The sequence below is a fragment of the Hemitrygon akajei genome, chromosome 20 (genome assembly GCF_048418815.1).
Source record: "Hemitrygon akajei chromosome 20, sHemAka1.3, whole genome shotgun sequence".
In the NCBI taxonomy this organism is placed as follows: domain Eukaryota; kingdom Metazoa; phylum Chordata; class Chondrichthyes; order Myliobatiformes; family Dasyatidae; genus Hemitrygon; species Hemitrygon akajei.
In genome coordinates this window covers 40,906,898-40,922,658 of record NC_133143.1, presented here as the reverse complement: position 1 = coordinate 40,922,658, position 15,761 = coordinate 40,906,898, and the positions used below count along the sequence as shown (strand labels likewise).

The 15,761-nt window shown below is 42.9% G+C and overlaps 1 protein-coding gene across 9 annotated transcripts in view; it reads left to right on the top strand.

Annotated features, from left to right (window-relative positions):
• Nucleotides 1-15,761, top strand: part of mylk4b (myosin light chain kinase family, member 4b) — a 189,944-nt gene that overhangs the window by 156,712 nt on the left and 17,471 nt on the right. For 6 of the 9 annotated variants that reach the window (XM_073024204.1, XM_073024205.1, XM_073024206.1 and 3 more), the window contains 2 exons: nucleotides 612-740; nucleotides 13,349-13,501. In XM_073024204.1, the coding sequence (XP_072880305.1) occupies nucleotides 612-740; nucleotides 13,349-13,501 (282 nt within the window). Of the gene's footprint in view, nucleotides 1-611; nucleotides 741-13,348; nucleotides 13,502-14,968; nucleotides 15,048-15,761 lie in introns of all 9 variants that reach the window. The other 3 variants (XR_012095721.1, XM_073024202.1, XM_073024201.1) reach the window with 1 other exon arrangement.

Genomic DNA, 15,761 nt, shown 5'->3' with positions numbered 1-15,761 from the left:
AACATGCATTTACAATTTAGATGAATGAGACTCCATATTTAATAATTCTCCACTTCAGGGCTGGAAAGTTAAGTGGCATTTTAAGAACATTAATCTCATGATTAATTATATATTTACATTGATCTGTATCATCCCTAATGTAGCTGCAATTAATCCGCAAATTTACCAGCTTCATAGATCTCGTGCAAGTTGAGGTAAGTTGCAGATAAACTGTACAAATCATTAGGTCTCACTTCTTCACAGCAAGTTGCTAGACATTTTGTATGTTAATACTGAAAGCCATTAAATTCATCATTATTTTAATGTAAATCCTAGACCACCGATTATGTATCAGTTTCATATCAGTGCCATTGATGTGAAATAGGCTCATCTCATCATTTTTCCCATATGTTTGAATCATTTAGCCTCTTTGCTCAGATATTGTAATGATGTTCTCTTCTATTCTCTTGCCGATGACTGAACTAATATAATAGAAGATGGGGAATAAATAATTAAGTATAGTAATCCTATCCTAACTTTAACTGGTGTTTTACTGTAATGTTTTTTATAATGAATAAGTGGAGTGATGAAAGAGGTCTAACTTAAAATAATTTGTTGATTTATTTTATCAGATACAAACCAAGAGAAAAACTAAAAATAAATTTTGGAACTCCAGAATTTCTTGCACCTGAAGTTGTGAATTATGACTTTGTATCATTTCCTACTGATATGTGGAGTCTTGGAGTAATTGCCTATATGTTGTAAGTATAAGAACAAAGAATATTTTTTTGTGGGCAAGATAAGGAAATGGAATATTTGTGAATTACAGCTACTTACAAGGATCTTAACCTCCAATAGGATTTTTCCCCCAAAATTCCTTTGAACTGTGGATCCCAAGTATATAGGAAATCTGGAAGCAGTGTGAGACCATTGAATCTTAGACATTCTGCTATATTAAAATGTCATGGAACGTACAGAAAATGATCAAAGTAGTAAATGGATATTGGACTTCGTTATGTTTTGTGACTCCAAAACAAAACTAATTTAAAGGAAAAGATGAGTCCAAAATGTAAGAATAACTTTGTTTTTTTTTACTTTAAGTGAGGCATGCATGTGGCATAGCATAGCATCATAATATATGCAATTCATGTATTTTATGTATAACCATAATGAATTATATAAAGAATAAGTATTGCTTAATCAAACAATATATTTGCCAGGTTAGTCAAATATTACTGAAATATTAAATACGCACACACCTCCCTGCTTAGCTATAAACTCCAACTTAATATAGAATGCATCTCAACTATATACACAGTACATGATATAACATGACTACTATACAGACATCCACAACATAGTAAATTTTTAATTGTCCTATTCAAGCTTAAAGATTTAATCTCTATGGAGGATTTCTTACTCTTGTGGGATAAAGTCTTTACTGACAAGGGAAGTCACTCAGCTTGGCAGGTGAACTTGTGGCTTTGAAAACAATCTCAGGTTCTAAGTGGTGGTTATTGGAATTGACTCTGAGACTGTAGGAAGTGGTTCTGACAGCTCTGGACAGCTTTCTTCTCCTTTCTTTTTATTTTTCTAGTTTGTGTATCCTGATCTTGGGAAGGTGTATTTAGTTCATTGGAGTATTCTCTTATTAATGCTTCTATTGCTCCCTGTACAATCTGATCTCTCCTCAAGGTTCCCTCATCCATAACATCATGGGATGAATCCTCTGTTTTCAAATCTCCATTGGTTCCTTTCTTTTCGGCCTTCCTTTCATCCAACTGGCCTTGGTCTTTGCATCTACTTTCATAAGCAACTTTTTGTCTCCCACTTGAAGTTCATGCAATAACATTAATACACAAAGAGTAAACTCACAAAAACCAAATGATTCCAACTTTCCTGAAGCTCCTTGAACTCTCGTCCAGCTTAAAACAAAGCTACATTTTGCAAGGAACTGTCTCATCAACATAACAGAAGCTTTCTCAGATACGCTGCCTACAAAAATTGTTGTAGTTGGACCACTGATTTCATTACTTTTCATGATTTCTCTGAGCAACATGGTCTTTCCTTGGTCCAATGTGCTTTCCAACCAGAGGCATAGAGGTTAGTAGCAACACGTGCTTGTCCTCTGTTGGGCAATGGTTCATGTTGTACAGCATGGAGACAGTTGTGGCATCATCCAGTACCTTACTTATTCACTTTCAATTGACTCAATTGCAGGGGATGTGGCATGCAGTTGGTGGATGGACCTCCAATCTAGTATCAGTTGTCTCTACCACTCACGACCCCACAATGCTGGCCCATTTGAATTTTCTACATACAAGCCCAGTGTTGCTTGTTGTATTTTGCTGTTACTAATATCATCTCCACAGGTGTTATCTTTTCTCCAGTAAAAGTTCTTAGTTTTATATCTATAGGTTTCAGTTCAGTTTCTTTGAAATGCCATTCAAACACATTCTGTGGAATAACTGAAACAGATGAACCAGTGTCCAATTCCATTTTAATTAATTTGCCATTCACCTCTGGTGAAAGCCATATTGCTTCTCTATTTCTAGTTTGCACATAGTAAATCTCAAGGCTACTCAATCTTGTGTCACTCTCATTATTATCAGACTTTTCATCAACAGCATGCAGAGTAGTGTTATTTCTGAAACTGCAACACAACTTTTTTATCTTTATCTCTTCCCTATGCTGTCTATTTATTTTTGTCTGTCCAACATGCTCTTTGTATCCATTTTAATTTGTTGCATTTTCTGCAAGTTTTGCTTCTAAATCTGCATTGGTCCGGTCTATATGAGCCCTGCCACAATGGAAACATAATTTGTTCAGCCAGGCCAGTTTCTGTTTAGATGCTGCAATTTTGTTCATGCTCGCTTTTGTTCCTAAATGCAACTCAGTTTTATCTTTGTCTGTTGCTTCCATTGGTACAGCTATTTCAACTGCTCTTTTACATGTAAATTGTGTTTCAGTTATGAACCATTTTTGAAGGCTTTTCTTCTGTAATATCCCCCAAGCTAAACAATCTCATTTTAAAAATACCTCGTCACCACTGTTATGTTTTGTAACTCTGAAAATAAAACTAATTTATAGGAAAGGACGTAAGTCCGAAATATGAGTCTAACTTTATCTTTTACTTTAAGCAAGGTGCGCATGTATAACTTGGTAGAATCATAACTTATGCAATTCAGATATTTTTACATCTTATCATAATCAATTATATAAGCAAGGAAGAATGCTTAATCAAACAATATATTTACAAGATTGCTCAAATATTACTAAATATTAATTACACCACAGACTTTATATCCATAGGGAGTGCAAGTTATGCTACAGCTAGGTTATACTAAATCTGGAGTTAGTACATGGCCAAGTGGTTAAGGTGGTCATCTAGTGATCTGAAGGTTGCTAGTTCGAGCCTTGGCTGAGGCTGCGTGTGTGTCCTTGAGCAAGGCACTTAACCACTCATTGCTCTGCGACGACACCGGTGCCAAGCTGTATGGGTCCTAATGCCCTTCCCTTGGACAACATCGGTTGCGTGGAGAGGGGAGACTGGCAGCTTGGGCAACTGCCAGTCTTCCATAAAAAACCCTTACCCAGGCTTGCGCTCTGGAAACTTTCCAAGGCGCAAATCCATGGTCTATCGAGACTAACGAAGGCCTGCCCTCCTCCCCTACTAAATCTGGAGTAATGAAAGCATTTTGAGCAGCACACCACAGGTTTTATTGACTTTGGATGCAGCGTAATGCAGATTCATCATATTGATACCTATATTACAAGAGTTGAATGCAGAGTGAGAAATTATGTTAGCTTCAATTTTGATGATATGACTGAACATTTCAAGGGGAATCTAATGAGATGGATAAAGCAAAATTAACTGGAACACAGTGGAGGATGGAACATGTGCATTGGAACTTTGGGGGAGTATGAGTTATGGAGACTGCATGAAGACTATTCAAAATATGAATAGATAAATGTATATCTGGTAATTTTTGCAGGCTATCCTTTTCTCTTTTCTTTTTTTCTGTATGGTCAGACATAAGTCATAAAACATGAACAACACACACCATATACCCTTTGTTTCACTTATCACCCCACCCCACCAACTTCTCTGCTACTTAGACTAACTTTATTTTTCATTTCTGTGGAAGGGTCTCGGAATGATGCTGTTTAACCTGCTGAATGTATCCAGCATTTCCTATTTTCATAATACCTCAATATTTTGAAAATATAGCTTTTGCAATTAATTACATTATATTTAACCATTAATACCTTATTTCACTTTTCATCAATACCTTATTTTGTATTTTCCATCCATTGCTCCCCCTGTGTTTTCCATTCCCTGCATTTCTGCTTGGGTTAGAGGTCATTTCTGTTCTCATGATCTCCTGACCCTTTGCAGATATTGAGCTAATATTCCTCATCTGACCTCCCCGGGTAACTGAACCTCAGCCCAGAGAATGAGTCTGGGATTTTAATCATCTCCTCTCTCTATATGCAATGAGAATTGTAGAGAGATTAATACCCAGCATAAAACGATTGCAATACCATCTGGATTATGCCATTGGTAATGGTCCCACTAATGATAAAACCTAGGGACTATTAAAGTTGTGATATCAGAATCAGTTTTATTATCACTGGTATGTGCTGTGATATTTGTTAACTTAGCAGCAGCAGCAGCAGTCCAATACAATAAGTGATAAAATAGAATGAAAATAATAATTAATTAAGATATGAACAGAGACTGAGGGAATCTCCTGCAGAACAGCAGAACCATGAGGAGCTGTGGCTTGAACCAACTAGGATTCATCCTTCAAGTTTACTTTTCTCAAAACTCCATTGGAGTTGAGGAACAGGAGTACTCCCCCTATCTACTCTCCAGCCAAAAGTTCACTCTAGGGTCAAATACTTACTCAATCCAGCCTCCTACAATACCATTAAAGGTATATCCCCTCCCTTATCAGACCGTAAATTACATTCGCATTACAGTCGTGAACAAGCAGAACTTGCGGAGAGGAAAAGCATGACTGAGTAAAGCCACTAACTGTTCTACAATCATTACCAATATTGGACAGAATGTAATGGAGCAGATGGTGCTATCCCAACTATAGTCCTACTCTTAATTTCAGGCACCTCCAAGCACAGTTCACAGGGTCAGGCGGAGACCACTCTGTTTATTTGAAATCACCACAGTGAGCAATTGTGAGGGATCAAACAGTGAAATGTTTAAATAAGAGGATTGCAAGTATTCTTTCCCTGGTTTCGAGCTATTGATCCCCAACACTGGCAGCTCCTCACATCATTCTGGAAGGCAGCATATTATTTCTTGTCTCCAGTCCTATCGGTGATCCCAATTTGGCTTGAGAAGAAAAACTACATATCCATGGGAGAGGCAATCCATAACAGGGGTGCATAAAAAAAAGCTATTATTTTAAATCAGGACAGCGATCGAGATTTTAAAGGTAGAGTTTTGTGGCAGTTTCTCTGAGTTGAGGAGCAGCCAATCAGTAAGAGGGACTCATTAGAAAGAGCCAATAAGAATAATTCAAGTTCAAGCAGAGAGACATTATCGGAATGGCCATTTTTTTTGGAGTATGCTAACCTTTAGAGTAGCTTTAGCTCATCAGGCTTTGGTGAAGTAAGTTCTCTGAAAAGCTACTCTTTCTGTTGTTACTTGTTCATTCCTCATCTGTTTGTGCATTGTTGTTTAGTGATAATGGCCCCAGGGGCAGTGTTTTGTACTGTGTGAGGGTTGTGGGAAGTCTGGGAGACCTCCAGACTCCCAGATGAACACATCTGCACCAGGTGCATTGAACTGCAGCTCTTGAGAGAACGTATAAAGGAACTGGAGCTGCAGCTGGATGACCTTCGACTCATACGGGAGAATGAGGAGGTGCTAGACAGGAGCTATAGGGAGGTATTTACCCCAGGCTGCAGGAGACAGGTAACTGGGTGACTGTCAGGAGAAGGAGGGGTAATGCAGAGTATATCTGTGGCCATTCCCCTCAATAATATGTATACAGCTATAGATACTATTGAAGGGGATAACCTATTGGGGGGCAGGGGCACAGTGACTGGGCCTCTGGCACTGAGTTTGGTGTTGGTTCAGAAGAGAAGAGAGGTGAAGAGGACTGCAGTGTTGATGGGAGATTTCTTAATCAGAGGAACAGAGACGTGTTTCTTTGGGTGCAAAAGAGACACCCTGATGTTATGTTGCCTCCCTGGTGCCTGGATCTGGGATGCCTTAGATCACCTCCATGGCATTCTCAGGGGCAAGGGTGAGCAGCCAGAAGTCTTGGTAGATAATGGCACCAATGACATAGGTAGACAAGGTGAGGAGGTCCTGAAGAAAGAATTGAGGGAGCTAGGTAGAAAGCTGAAAATATGACCTTCAGGGCAGTAATCTCTGGATTGGTGTGCGTGTCATGTCCCAGTGAAGGTAAGAATAGCACGATTTGGCTGGTGAATGCATAGCTGAGGAACTGGTGCATGGGGCAGAGGATCAGATTTCTGGATCACTGGGATCTCTTCTAGGGAAGGTATGACCTGTACAAAAGGGATGGGTTACATCTGAACCTGAAAGGGTCTAATATCCTTGGGGCTGGTTGGCTAGAGTTGTTCAGATGGGTTTATACAAATTTGGTAAGGGGATGGGAACTAGAGTGATAGTGCTGAGGTAGTTGGTTTACAAACAGAGGCAATGTGTATTGAGACGCCTACCAAGGAGAGACTGATGACTGGGCAAAAAAGCAGTCAACAAGATGAGTTGCAATGTAAAAGGCAGACAAAATTGAAAAGGGTGAATACAGGACTGAAGGTGTTATATTTGAACGTGTGCAGTATACAGAATAAGGTTGATGAACTTGTAGCACAGTTACAGATCGACAAATATGATGTTTCAGGCATCACTGAATCATGGCTGAAAGAAGATTATAGAAGGGAGCTTAATGTCCAAGGATACACATTGTATTGAAAGGACAGGTAGGAAAATAGAGGGATTGACGTGGCTCTGCTGGTAAAATATGAAATTAAGTCATTGGAAAGAGGTGACATACAGTCAGATGTGCTGAATCATTGATGAAATTGTGGAATTTGTTGCCAAACACAGCTGTGGAGGCCAAATTTTTATGTATATTTAGGGCAGGGTTTGATAGACTTTTGATTGGTTGGGCATGAAGAGGTATGGGGAGAAGGCAGAAGATTGGGGCTGAGAGGAAAAATGGATCAGCCATGATGATATGGTGGAGCAGACCCGATGGGCCAAATGGCCTCATTCTGCTGCTATATTTTATGGTCTTATGGACAAGCAAAGGCTCCACCTCTTCCAGGCCCAAGTGGCAAAAGTTGCTCCTGATCTTTTCCTATCAGTGGAGTTCAGCTGAAGTCCAGCACAAAATCCAAATAACCAAAGCCCCTGCAGTTTTACAGGAACATTTTTTTTAGAGTTTGAATCAGAATCGGGTTCACCAGCATGTGTCATGAAATTTGTTAACTTAGCAGCAGCAGTTCAATGCAATACAAGATTATATAGAAAGAGAAAAAAATTAATTACAGTGAAGTATATAGATGCACATTGAATAGATTAATAATAGTGCAAAACAGAAATAATATATCGTAGCGATGTGCTACACACAGCGCTGAAATAATGACACGCAGTCGGTAAGTTGTTTTGAGACTAGTTTATTCAAACTTCGCGGTGCTGGCATTTAAATCTCCAGCGCCCGCCCTCTCCGGGCAGAAATGAAGTCAGAGGTGCATTACCAAAGTCTCCCCCCGCGCGCTGGCTATTTGTGAGCCGGTTCGCCTGTGCAGAAAGTGGGTCACCACATAACCCCCCCCCCCCCCCAGAACCAGCAATACACCCCCAATGTTCACAGTCTGGATCAGCCTCTGTTTGGGAGGTCTGCCTCTGCGCCGCGGTGCCTGAACCTCGACCGGCTGCACCAAGTCCACATGGGCTGGTTTGAGTCGGTCCACCGTGAAAACCTCCTCTTACCCCCCAATGTCCAGAACATACGTGGACCCATTGTTGTTGATCACCTTGAACGGCCCCTCGTACGGCCGCTGTAGCGGCGCCCGGTGTCCGCCCCTTCATAGAAAAACAAACTTACAGTTTTGCAGGTCTTTGGGTACATGGGTCGGGGTCCGTCCGTGCTGTGAAGTTGGTACGGGGGCCAGGTTGCCAGAAGTACCGGAAATGCAGGATTGCCAGATACAGTGCCAACAGCTCCCAGTCGAAAGCACTGTACTTGAGTTCGGGTGGTCGTAGGTGCTTGCTGAAGAACGCCAGGGGTTGCCAGCGCCCCTCGATGAGTTGCTCCAGCACCCCACCGACTGCTGTGTCGGATGCGTCCACTGTGAGTGCGGTCGGAACGTCCGTTCTGGGGTGCACCAGCATCGCGGCAACTGCCAAGGCTTCCTTGGCTTTAACGAAAGTGGCCGCGGCCTCCTCGTCCCAAGTAATGTCCTTGCCTTTACCCGACATCAGGGTGTACAAAGGGCGCATGATACGGGCTGCTGAGGGGAGGAAACGGTGGTAGAAGTTCACCATACCAACAAACTCCTGCAGGCCTTTGACCGTGTTGGGTCGGGCAAAGTGGCGGATCGCGTCTACCTTGGCAGGCAGAGGTGTTGCCCCGTCTTTGGTAATCCTGTGGCCCAGGAAGTCGATGGTATTGAGACTGAACTGGCATTTGGCCGGGTTGATCGTGAGGCCGAAATCACTCAGGCGGGAGTAGAGCTGGCGGAGGTGGGACAGATGCTCCTGGTGACTACTGCTGTCTACAAGGAAGTCATCCAAATAGATGAACGCAAAGTCCAGGTCGCGTCCCACCGCGTCCATTAGCCGCTGGAACATCTGTGCGGCATTCTTCAGGCCGAACGGCATTCGGAGGAACTCGAACAGGCCGAACGGGGTGATGAGTGCTTAATTGGGGATGTCTTCAGGGTGCACCGGGATTTGATAGTATCCCCGGACGAGGTCTACTTTTGAAAAGATTCTTGCCCCGTGCATGTTTGCTGCAAAGTCCTGTATGTGCGGCACGGGGTAGCGGTCTGGAGTGGTAGCCTCGTTCAGTCTGCGGTAGTCGCTGCATGGCCTCCAACCCCCGGCTGCTTTGGGCACCATGTGCAGGGGGGAGGCCCATGGGCTGTTGGACCTCCGTACAATCCCCAATTCCTCTATCCTCTTGAACTCCTCCTTCGCCAGGCGGAGCTTTTCCGGGGGGAGCCTTCGTGCACGGGCGTGGAGGGCTGGTCCCTGGGTCGGAATGTGGTGCTGTACCCTGTGTCTGGGCATGGCTGCCGTGAACTGCGGTGCCAGAATCGATGGGAAATCCACCAGGATTCTGGTGAATTCGTTGTCCGACAGTGTGATGGAGTCCAGGTGTGGGGCCGGCAACTTGGCTTCACCCAGGGAGAATGTCTGGAAAGTCTCGGCATGTACCAGTCTTTTCCCTTGCAAGTCGACCAGCAGGCTATGAGCTCGCAAGAAGTCCGCCCCCAGGAGTGGTTGGGCCATGACGGCCAGTGTGAAGTCCCACGTGAACCGGCTGGCGCCAAACTGCAGCTGTACTGTGCGGGTGCCATAGGTCCGTATCGTGCTGCCGTTTACAGCCCTCAGGGTGGGTCCTGGCTTCCTGTTGCGGTTGTCATACCCCATCGGGGGCAAGACGCTGATCTCCACTCCGGTGTCAACCAAGAAGCGGCGTCCTGACTGTTTGTCCCAGACGTACAAGAGGCTGTCCTGGTGGCCAGCCGCCATAGTCATTAGCGGCAGCTGGCCCTGGCCCTGGCCCTGGCCCTGGCCCTTGCAGGGCGGGCGACAACGACAGGCTTTTGTGCCCCACCGCTGGTGGTAGAAACACCACTGTTCACTGGCCTCCTCACTCCTGCCTCTGTGCTGTGTGCGCCCCCCTGCCGGGACTGGTCTGGTCTGCTGTTGGGCGCGTGGCCTGGTAATCTGACCGACAGGCGCCACGCTCTCCCTCTTGGCTTTCCACAGCACGTCTGCCTGGGCCACCACCTTCCGGGGGTCACTGAAATCTGCGTCGGTCAGCAGCAGATGTATGTCCTCGGGCAGTTGCTCCAGGAACGCTTGCTCGAACATGAGGCAGGGCTTGTGTCCGTCAGCCAGGGACAGCATCTCGTTCATCAATGCTGATGGCAGTCTGTCTCCCAAACTGTCCAGGTGAAGCAGGCGGGCACCCCACTCACGCCATGAGAGGCCAAAGATCCCAATGAGCAGCGCTTTGAATGCTTAATATTTGCCTTCTTCCGGGGGCGACTGTATGAAATCCGCAACCTGGGCAGTTGTCTCCTGGTCAAGGGCGCTCACCACGTGGTAGTAACGCGTGGAATCAGAGGATATCTGCCGAATCTGGAACTGGGCTTCTGCTTGGCTAAACCACACGCGTGGTCGCAGCGTCCAGAAAGTCGGCAGTTTTAGCGAAACTGCGTGAACAGATGAAGAGTCGGTCATCTTTGGTCCAAATCCCATTTGGACCATTGGGGTCACCAATGTAGCGATGTGCTACACACAGCGCTGAAATAACGACACGCAGTCGGTAAGTCGTTTCGAGACTAGTTTATTCAAACTTCGCGGTGCTGGCATTTAAATCCCTAGCGCCCGCCCTCTCCGGGCGGAAATGAGATCAGAGGTGCATTACCAAAGTCTCCCCCCCACGCGCTGGCTATTTGTGAGCCGGTTCGCCTGCGCAGAAAGTGGGTTGCCACAATATATTAAAAAAAGTGAGGCACTGATTGTAGTTTTGATGTCTATTTAGGAATCAGATGGCAGAGGGGGAGAAGCTGTTCCTGAATCACTGAGTGTGTGGCTTTAGGCTTCTGTACCTCTTTCGCGACAATGAGAAGAGGGGAGGTCCTGGGTGATGGGGGTCCTTAATAAAGGATGTCGTCTTTCTGAGGCACCACCTCTTGAAGATATCTTGGACACTACGGAGGCTAGTACCCAAGATGGAGCAAAATAATTTTACAACTTTCTGTAGCTTCTTGGTCCTCCCCCTCCTTCCGCCACCCACCACCCCCACATACCAGACAGTGATGCCGCCTGTCAGAATGCTCTCCACTGTAATCGATAGAAGTTTTTGAGTGTTTTAGTTGACGAACCAAATCTCTTCAACCTCGTAATGAAATATAGTCGCTGTCTTGCCTTCTTTATAGCTGCATTGATATGTTGGGACCAGGTTAGATCCTCAGAGATCGTGATGGCCAGGAACTTAAAATTGCTCTCTCTCCACTTCTGATTCCTCTATGAGAATTGGCTTGTGTTCCCTCGTCTTACTCTTCCTGAAGTCCATAATCATCTCTTTCAACTTACTGACATTGAGTGCAAGGTTGTTGCTGTGACACCACTCAACTAGCTGGCATGTCTCATGACTGTATGCCTTGTCATCTCCATCTGAGATTCTACCAACAATGGTTGTATCATCAGCAAATTTATAGCTGGTATATGGGCTATACCTAGTCACATAGTCATGCGTACAGAGGGAGTAAAGCAGTGGCTAAGTACTCAACGATGAGGTGTGCCACTGTTGATAGTCAGTGAGGAGGAGATGTTATCACCAATCTGCTCAGATTGTGGTCTTCCTGTTTGGAAGTCGAGGATCCATTTGCAGAGGGAGGTACAGAAGCCCAGGTTCCGTTTCTTATTGATCAGGACTGTGGGTATGGCAGTATTTGATGCACTATCAATAACTCTCTGAGACGTGAGGCAAGATATCAGCTTTTATTGACTGGAAGAAAGAACAAGCAGCAATTGACCACCATGCTACATCCTGGAGACTGAGGGCAGGGCTCAGGCCCCAATCGCCTTTATACTGGGGTCTGTGGGAGGAGCCACAGTCAGTGGGAGGAGCCACAGGAGCAGTCAGCGGGTGGGGGGGGGGGGGCGTGTCCAGACAGGTATATGTAGTTCACCACAGTATTAAACGCTGATCTATGGTCAACGGACAGCATCCTGACATAGGCGTTTAAATTGTCCAGGTGCAGCACATTCTTTTTACAAGAATAATGTATTTTTTATACATTGCTCCTGTACTATATTTATACCAAACATGGTTTCAGTTCAACTATCACTGAACTAGCACGGAGTTAGTGTGACATTTTTGTCCTCTATTACCTTGGTTTATTTGTTTATCCTTCGCCCTTTAGTTACAAATCCATCTTGAAGCAACCAAGCACTTGCAGACAGTTTATGTTGTACATAGTCAAGTACCTTCCTCACAATGGCACAGGTAGAACAAAGTGGAAGAACAATTCCTTCCCCCACTCTCATTACTTGTGTAATGATTGATCCTTTGCAATTATCCTACCAATTTACAATAAATCAATCAGCCTTGTCATCTCCTTTATTTAGTCTTCATACATTCCTGTTCACATTTCCATTTTGATACTTCTTATGAGTTGCGAATAGGTCGTTCAGCCAATGCCTGCTCTCAGAATTGTCCTGTCCATTTTCCAGTTTCCTATTTATTTCCCCGAAACAGTTTCTCTTACACATACACATTAACAGCCTCTTCACTCTCACCAGTCATCTTCACAAGGGGTTATTTATAATCACCAATTACCCTACCAATACCCTGTGGGGCAGGTTGATAGATAAGCATGGTAAAGATAGATTTCTAATCTGTAATAGAACCAGGGGTTCTGGAGACAAGGCAGGAAAATGGATTTGAGGGAAGTTGCATTGGCCAGGATTTTACTAAATGGTGGAGCAAGCTCGTGGGGAGAAACAGCCTCCTCCCTATTTCTTAGTAACACACAAAATGCTGGCAGAATGCAGCAGGTCTGGCAGCATCTATGGAAATGAATAAGCAGTCAACGTTTCAGGCCGAGACCCTTCACCAGGACTGAGAATGAAGGAGGAAGATCCCAGAACAGAACAGTGGGGGAGGGAGGAGGGGTAAGAGGCGAGCTGGAGGGTGATAGGTGAAGCCAGGTGGATGGGGGAACCAGGAGGAAGTGATAGGCAAGTGAAAAAAAGGTAAAAGGTCAGATTGGGGAATAGACAAAAGGGTGGAATTTTTTTTATTCCTTTTATGGTCTTCTGCTCTAAAACTTTCATGGCCATGTGTGTCCTTGATGTTGGTTTCTAACAATGCCATTTCTTCCAATACTGCCTCTGTTCTGATTCATTTCTAGTTGCAAGCAATTGGCAATGTTATAGTTTAGACTAATGATTGGTTTATTTTTATTTTCTCTTTTTTTTCATTGTCTTCCTTGTTTGATGCAAGTTGTTCTAGCTGAACATGTACAGGAAATATACATTTAAAAAATCCAAAACATTTTTTCCTGTTTGCACCACCACTAATCAGTCAATATTAATTCCCTGTTTATCTGTTTTCACTAAAAGGCTCAGTGGACTTTCTCCATTCCTCGGGGAAGACGATAATGAAACCCTAAATAACATTCTTGCCTGTAAGTGGGACTTGGATGATGAAGAATTTGAAAACGTTTCTGAAGATGCCAAAGAATTCATATCAAAACTTCTCATCAAAGAAAAGGGGTAGGTTATCAGTTAAATTTTCCTAATGCATCTTACAATCAATCAGCTGTTGGTTTTTGCAGTGTTGACCTCTGCTGGTCTTTTGAAATAGTACTCTGCAATGACTTCTTTCACTGGGACACCAAAGAAATAGAAAACGCCCTCGAAGTGGATGAAAAATTAAGAAATTTAAGTCAAGTATCAGAGCAGATTTTAATGGAAGGAGTAAATAAAAATGAAATGAAAGATTAATGCTCAGAAAGATAAGATCAGAATCAGGTTTATTATCACTGTCCTATCTGAAGGAAAATTTGCTGTTAATTAGTTAATATTAGAGATATCTTGAGAACAGGCCCTTCCGGCCCACCAAGCAGTGCGACCTAGTAACCCATCAATATCACCCTAGCCTGCTGACAGGGTAGTCTACAATGACTAAATGACTTACTAACCAGGATGTGTTTGGTCTCTGGAAAAAAACTGGAGCACCTGGGGGAGAACCTATGCATACACGGGAAGAATGTACAAACTTTCAAACAGAGGATGTCGGAACTGAAATCTGAATTCCAACCCCGCGAGCTGTAATAGCATTGTGCTACCCGCTACACTACTGTGGCATCCTTTACAGCAGCAGTACAGTGCTAGGACATAAAATTACAATAAATCACAAAATAAATAGTGCAAACAAAGGAATAATGAGCCGGTGTTCTTGGATTTGTGAGCCATTCAGAAATCTGATGGAGTATAAGAAACTGTTGCTGAATCATTGCATATGTTACTTAAAAAAAGAAAATATCTGGTTACCACCACGTCGTTAAATAGAGCCGAGCACAGGGACTTGTGGAAAGGTATGACCAGCAACAAGCTGGTTGAGAGAATCACCAAAGTGTAAAGATTCAAGAATAAAGTTATAAGGGAAAGATTTGATAACAGATGCATAAAGGAGAAGTAAGCAAGACAATTGCAGTGTAGGAATGGAAACTGCTCAAAAATCTTCCAAGTCCTCTATATGAAAGTACATGAAAAAGCATATGAAGAAGATAAAAAAAGCTCTGGACTCACAATGTCAAGAATGACTTGTCATTCTAAGGAATAGTTAAAGCTGCCAAGCTGTTTCAGTATCTACAATGGACTGAATTTCTTTCCCCACCTCATTGCTGCTGAGCAGTCAGTAGGAGATAACTTATATCTTTTTCATTTTGGTTAGTTTTAAATATCCCTAAGCTGGAAACATATAATTAAAAGCTGTTACTGTTCTAATGTAAATTTAGTTTCAGGATTAATTTATGTTTAAAGAATTAAAGCATGGTGTTTAATTTTTTTTAGAAAATCTGATGAATTGTCTAATGTTCTGGCAGAATTTTAAGTATATTGCACCTATAACAACTCCAGTGATGTCAAGTTTGTACCAATGCTGTGACTCTGTTATACGTTGTACCATCAAATCTACTGTGTATCAACTGCTGTCATCTTACTTTTATTTTCCTTCAGCTGGAGGATAAGTGCAAATGAGGCTCTTAAGCACCCCTGGTTGTCAGACCAAAATCTTCACCACAAGCTTGGTTACAAGGTCCCTGTCTTGTTTATAAGTATTATGAAAGCAGTATACGTATACCTGTACATTGGCTTTGTCTTGCTGCTCATGCCCTTGTACCTTAAAGGTCAGACTGATGTACATGAGCAATAAACATTTATGAAAATACAGAAATACTTTTAATTAGTTTCTGTATTTCATAAACCTGGGCCTTGGTGCATAAGAAAATATACTCAGTATTGTTTGATTAATACAAACAAAGTCATGTCACTTTTAACATTTTGCCTCTTTTCAGCTTGTACTGAATGCATGGTGATCTGCATGAGTGATAGATGAGGATGTCATTCAGGACACTCAAAAATAAAATAGCAAAAACAGTCTAATATTACCGTCAAGGGCCATTAGCTGCTTGATACCCGCATGCAGCTCGACATGATAATTATAAATGATACATTATCATTGCTGTTTCCGTCTTTCAACAGAGCAGGTTTTACTCTGCTTCATATTACAGGTCATCCATGTTTACAAAATTACACTATCATCTTTGACCTTTAACATGGAAGAGTCCTGTGCTGTTGAAAATTGCATGTTGCACCAGTTTAAACATTTTACATATAGGTGCAGAATTTTCTTTTTGAATTCTAGTTTATAACCTTCAAATGAAGTTACTTCAATGTGAACATTTTAAATCACATGAAGATTTTCTACTTCTTGCAAGAAAAATTCAATGATTTAAATATGATATAGAGC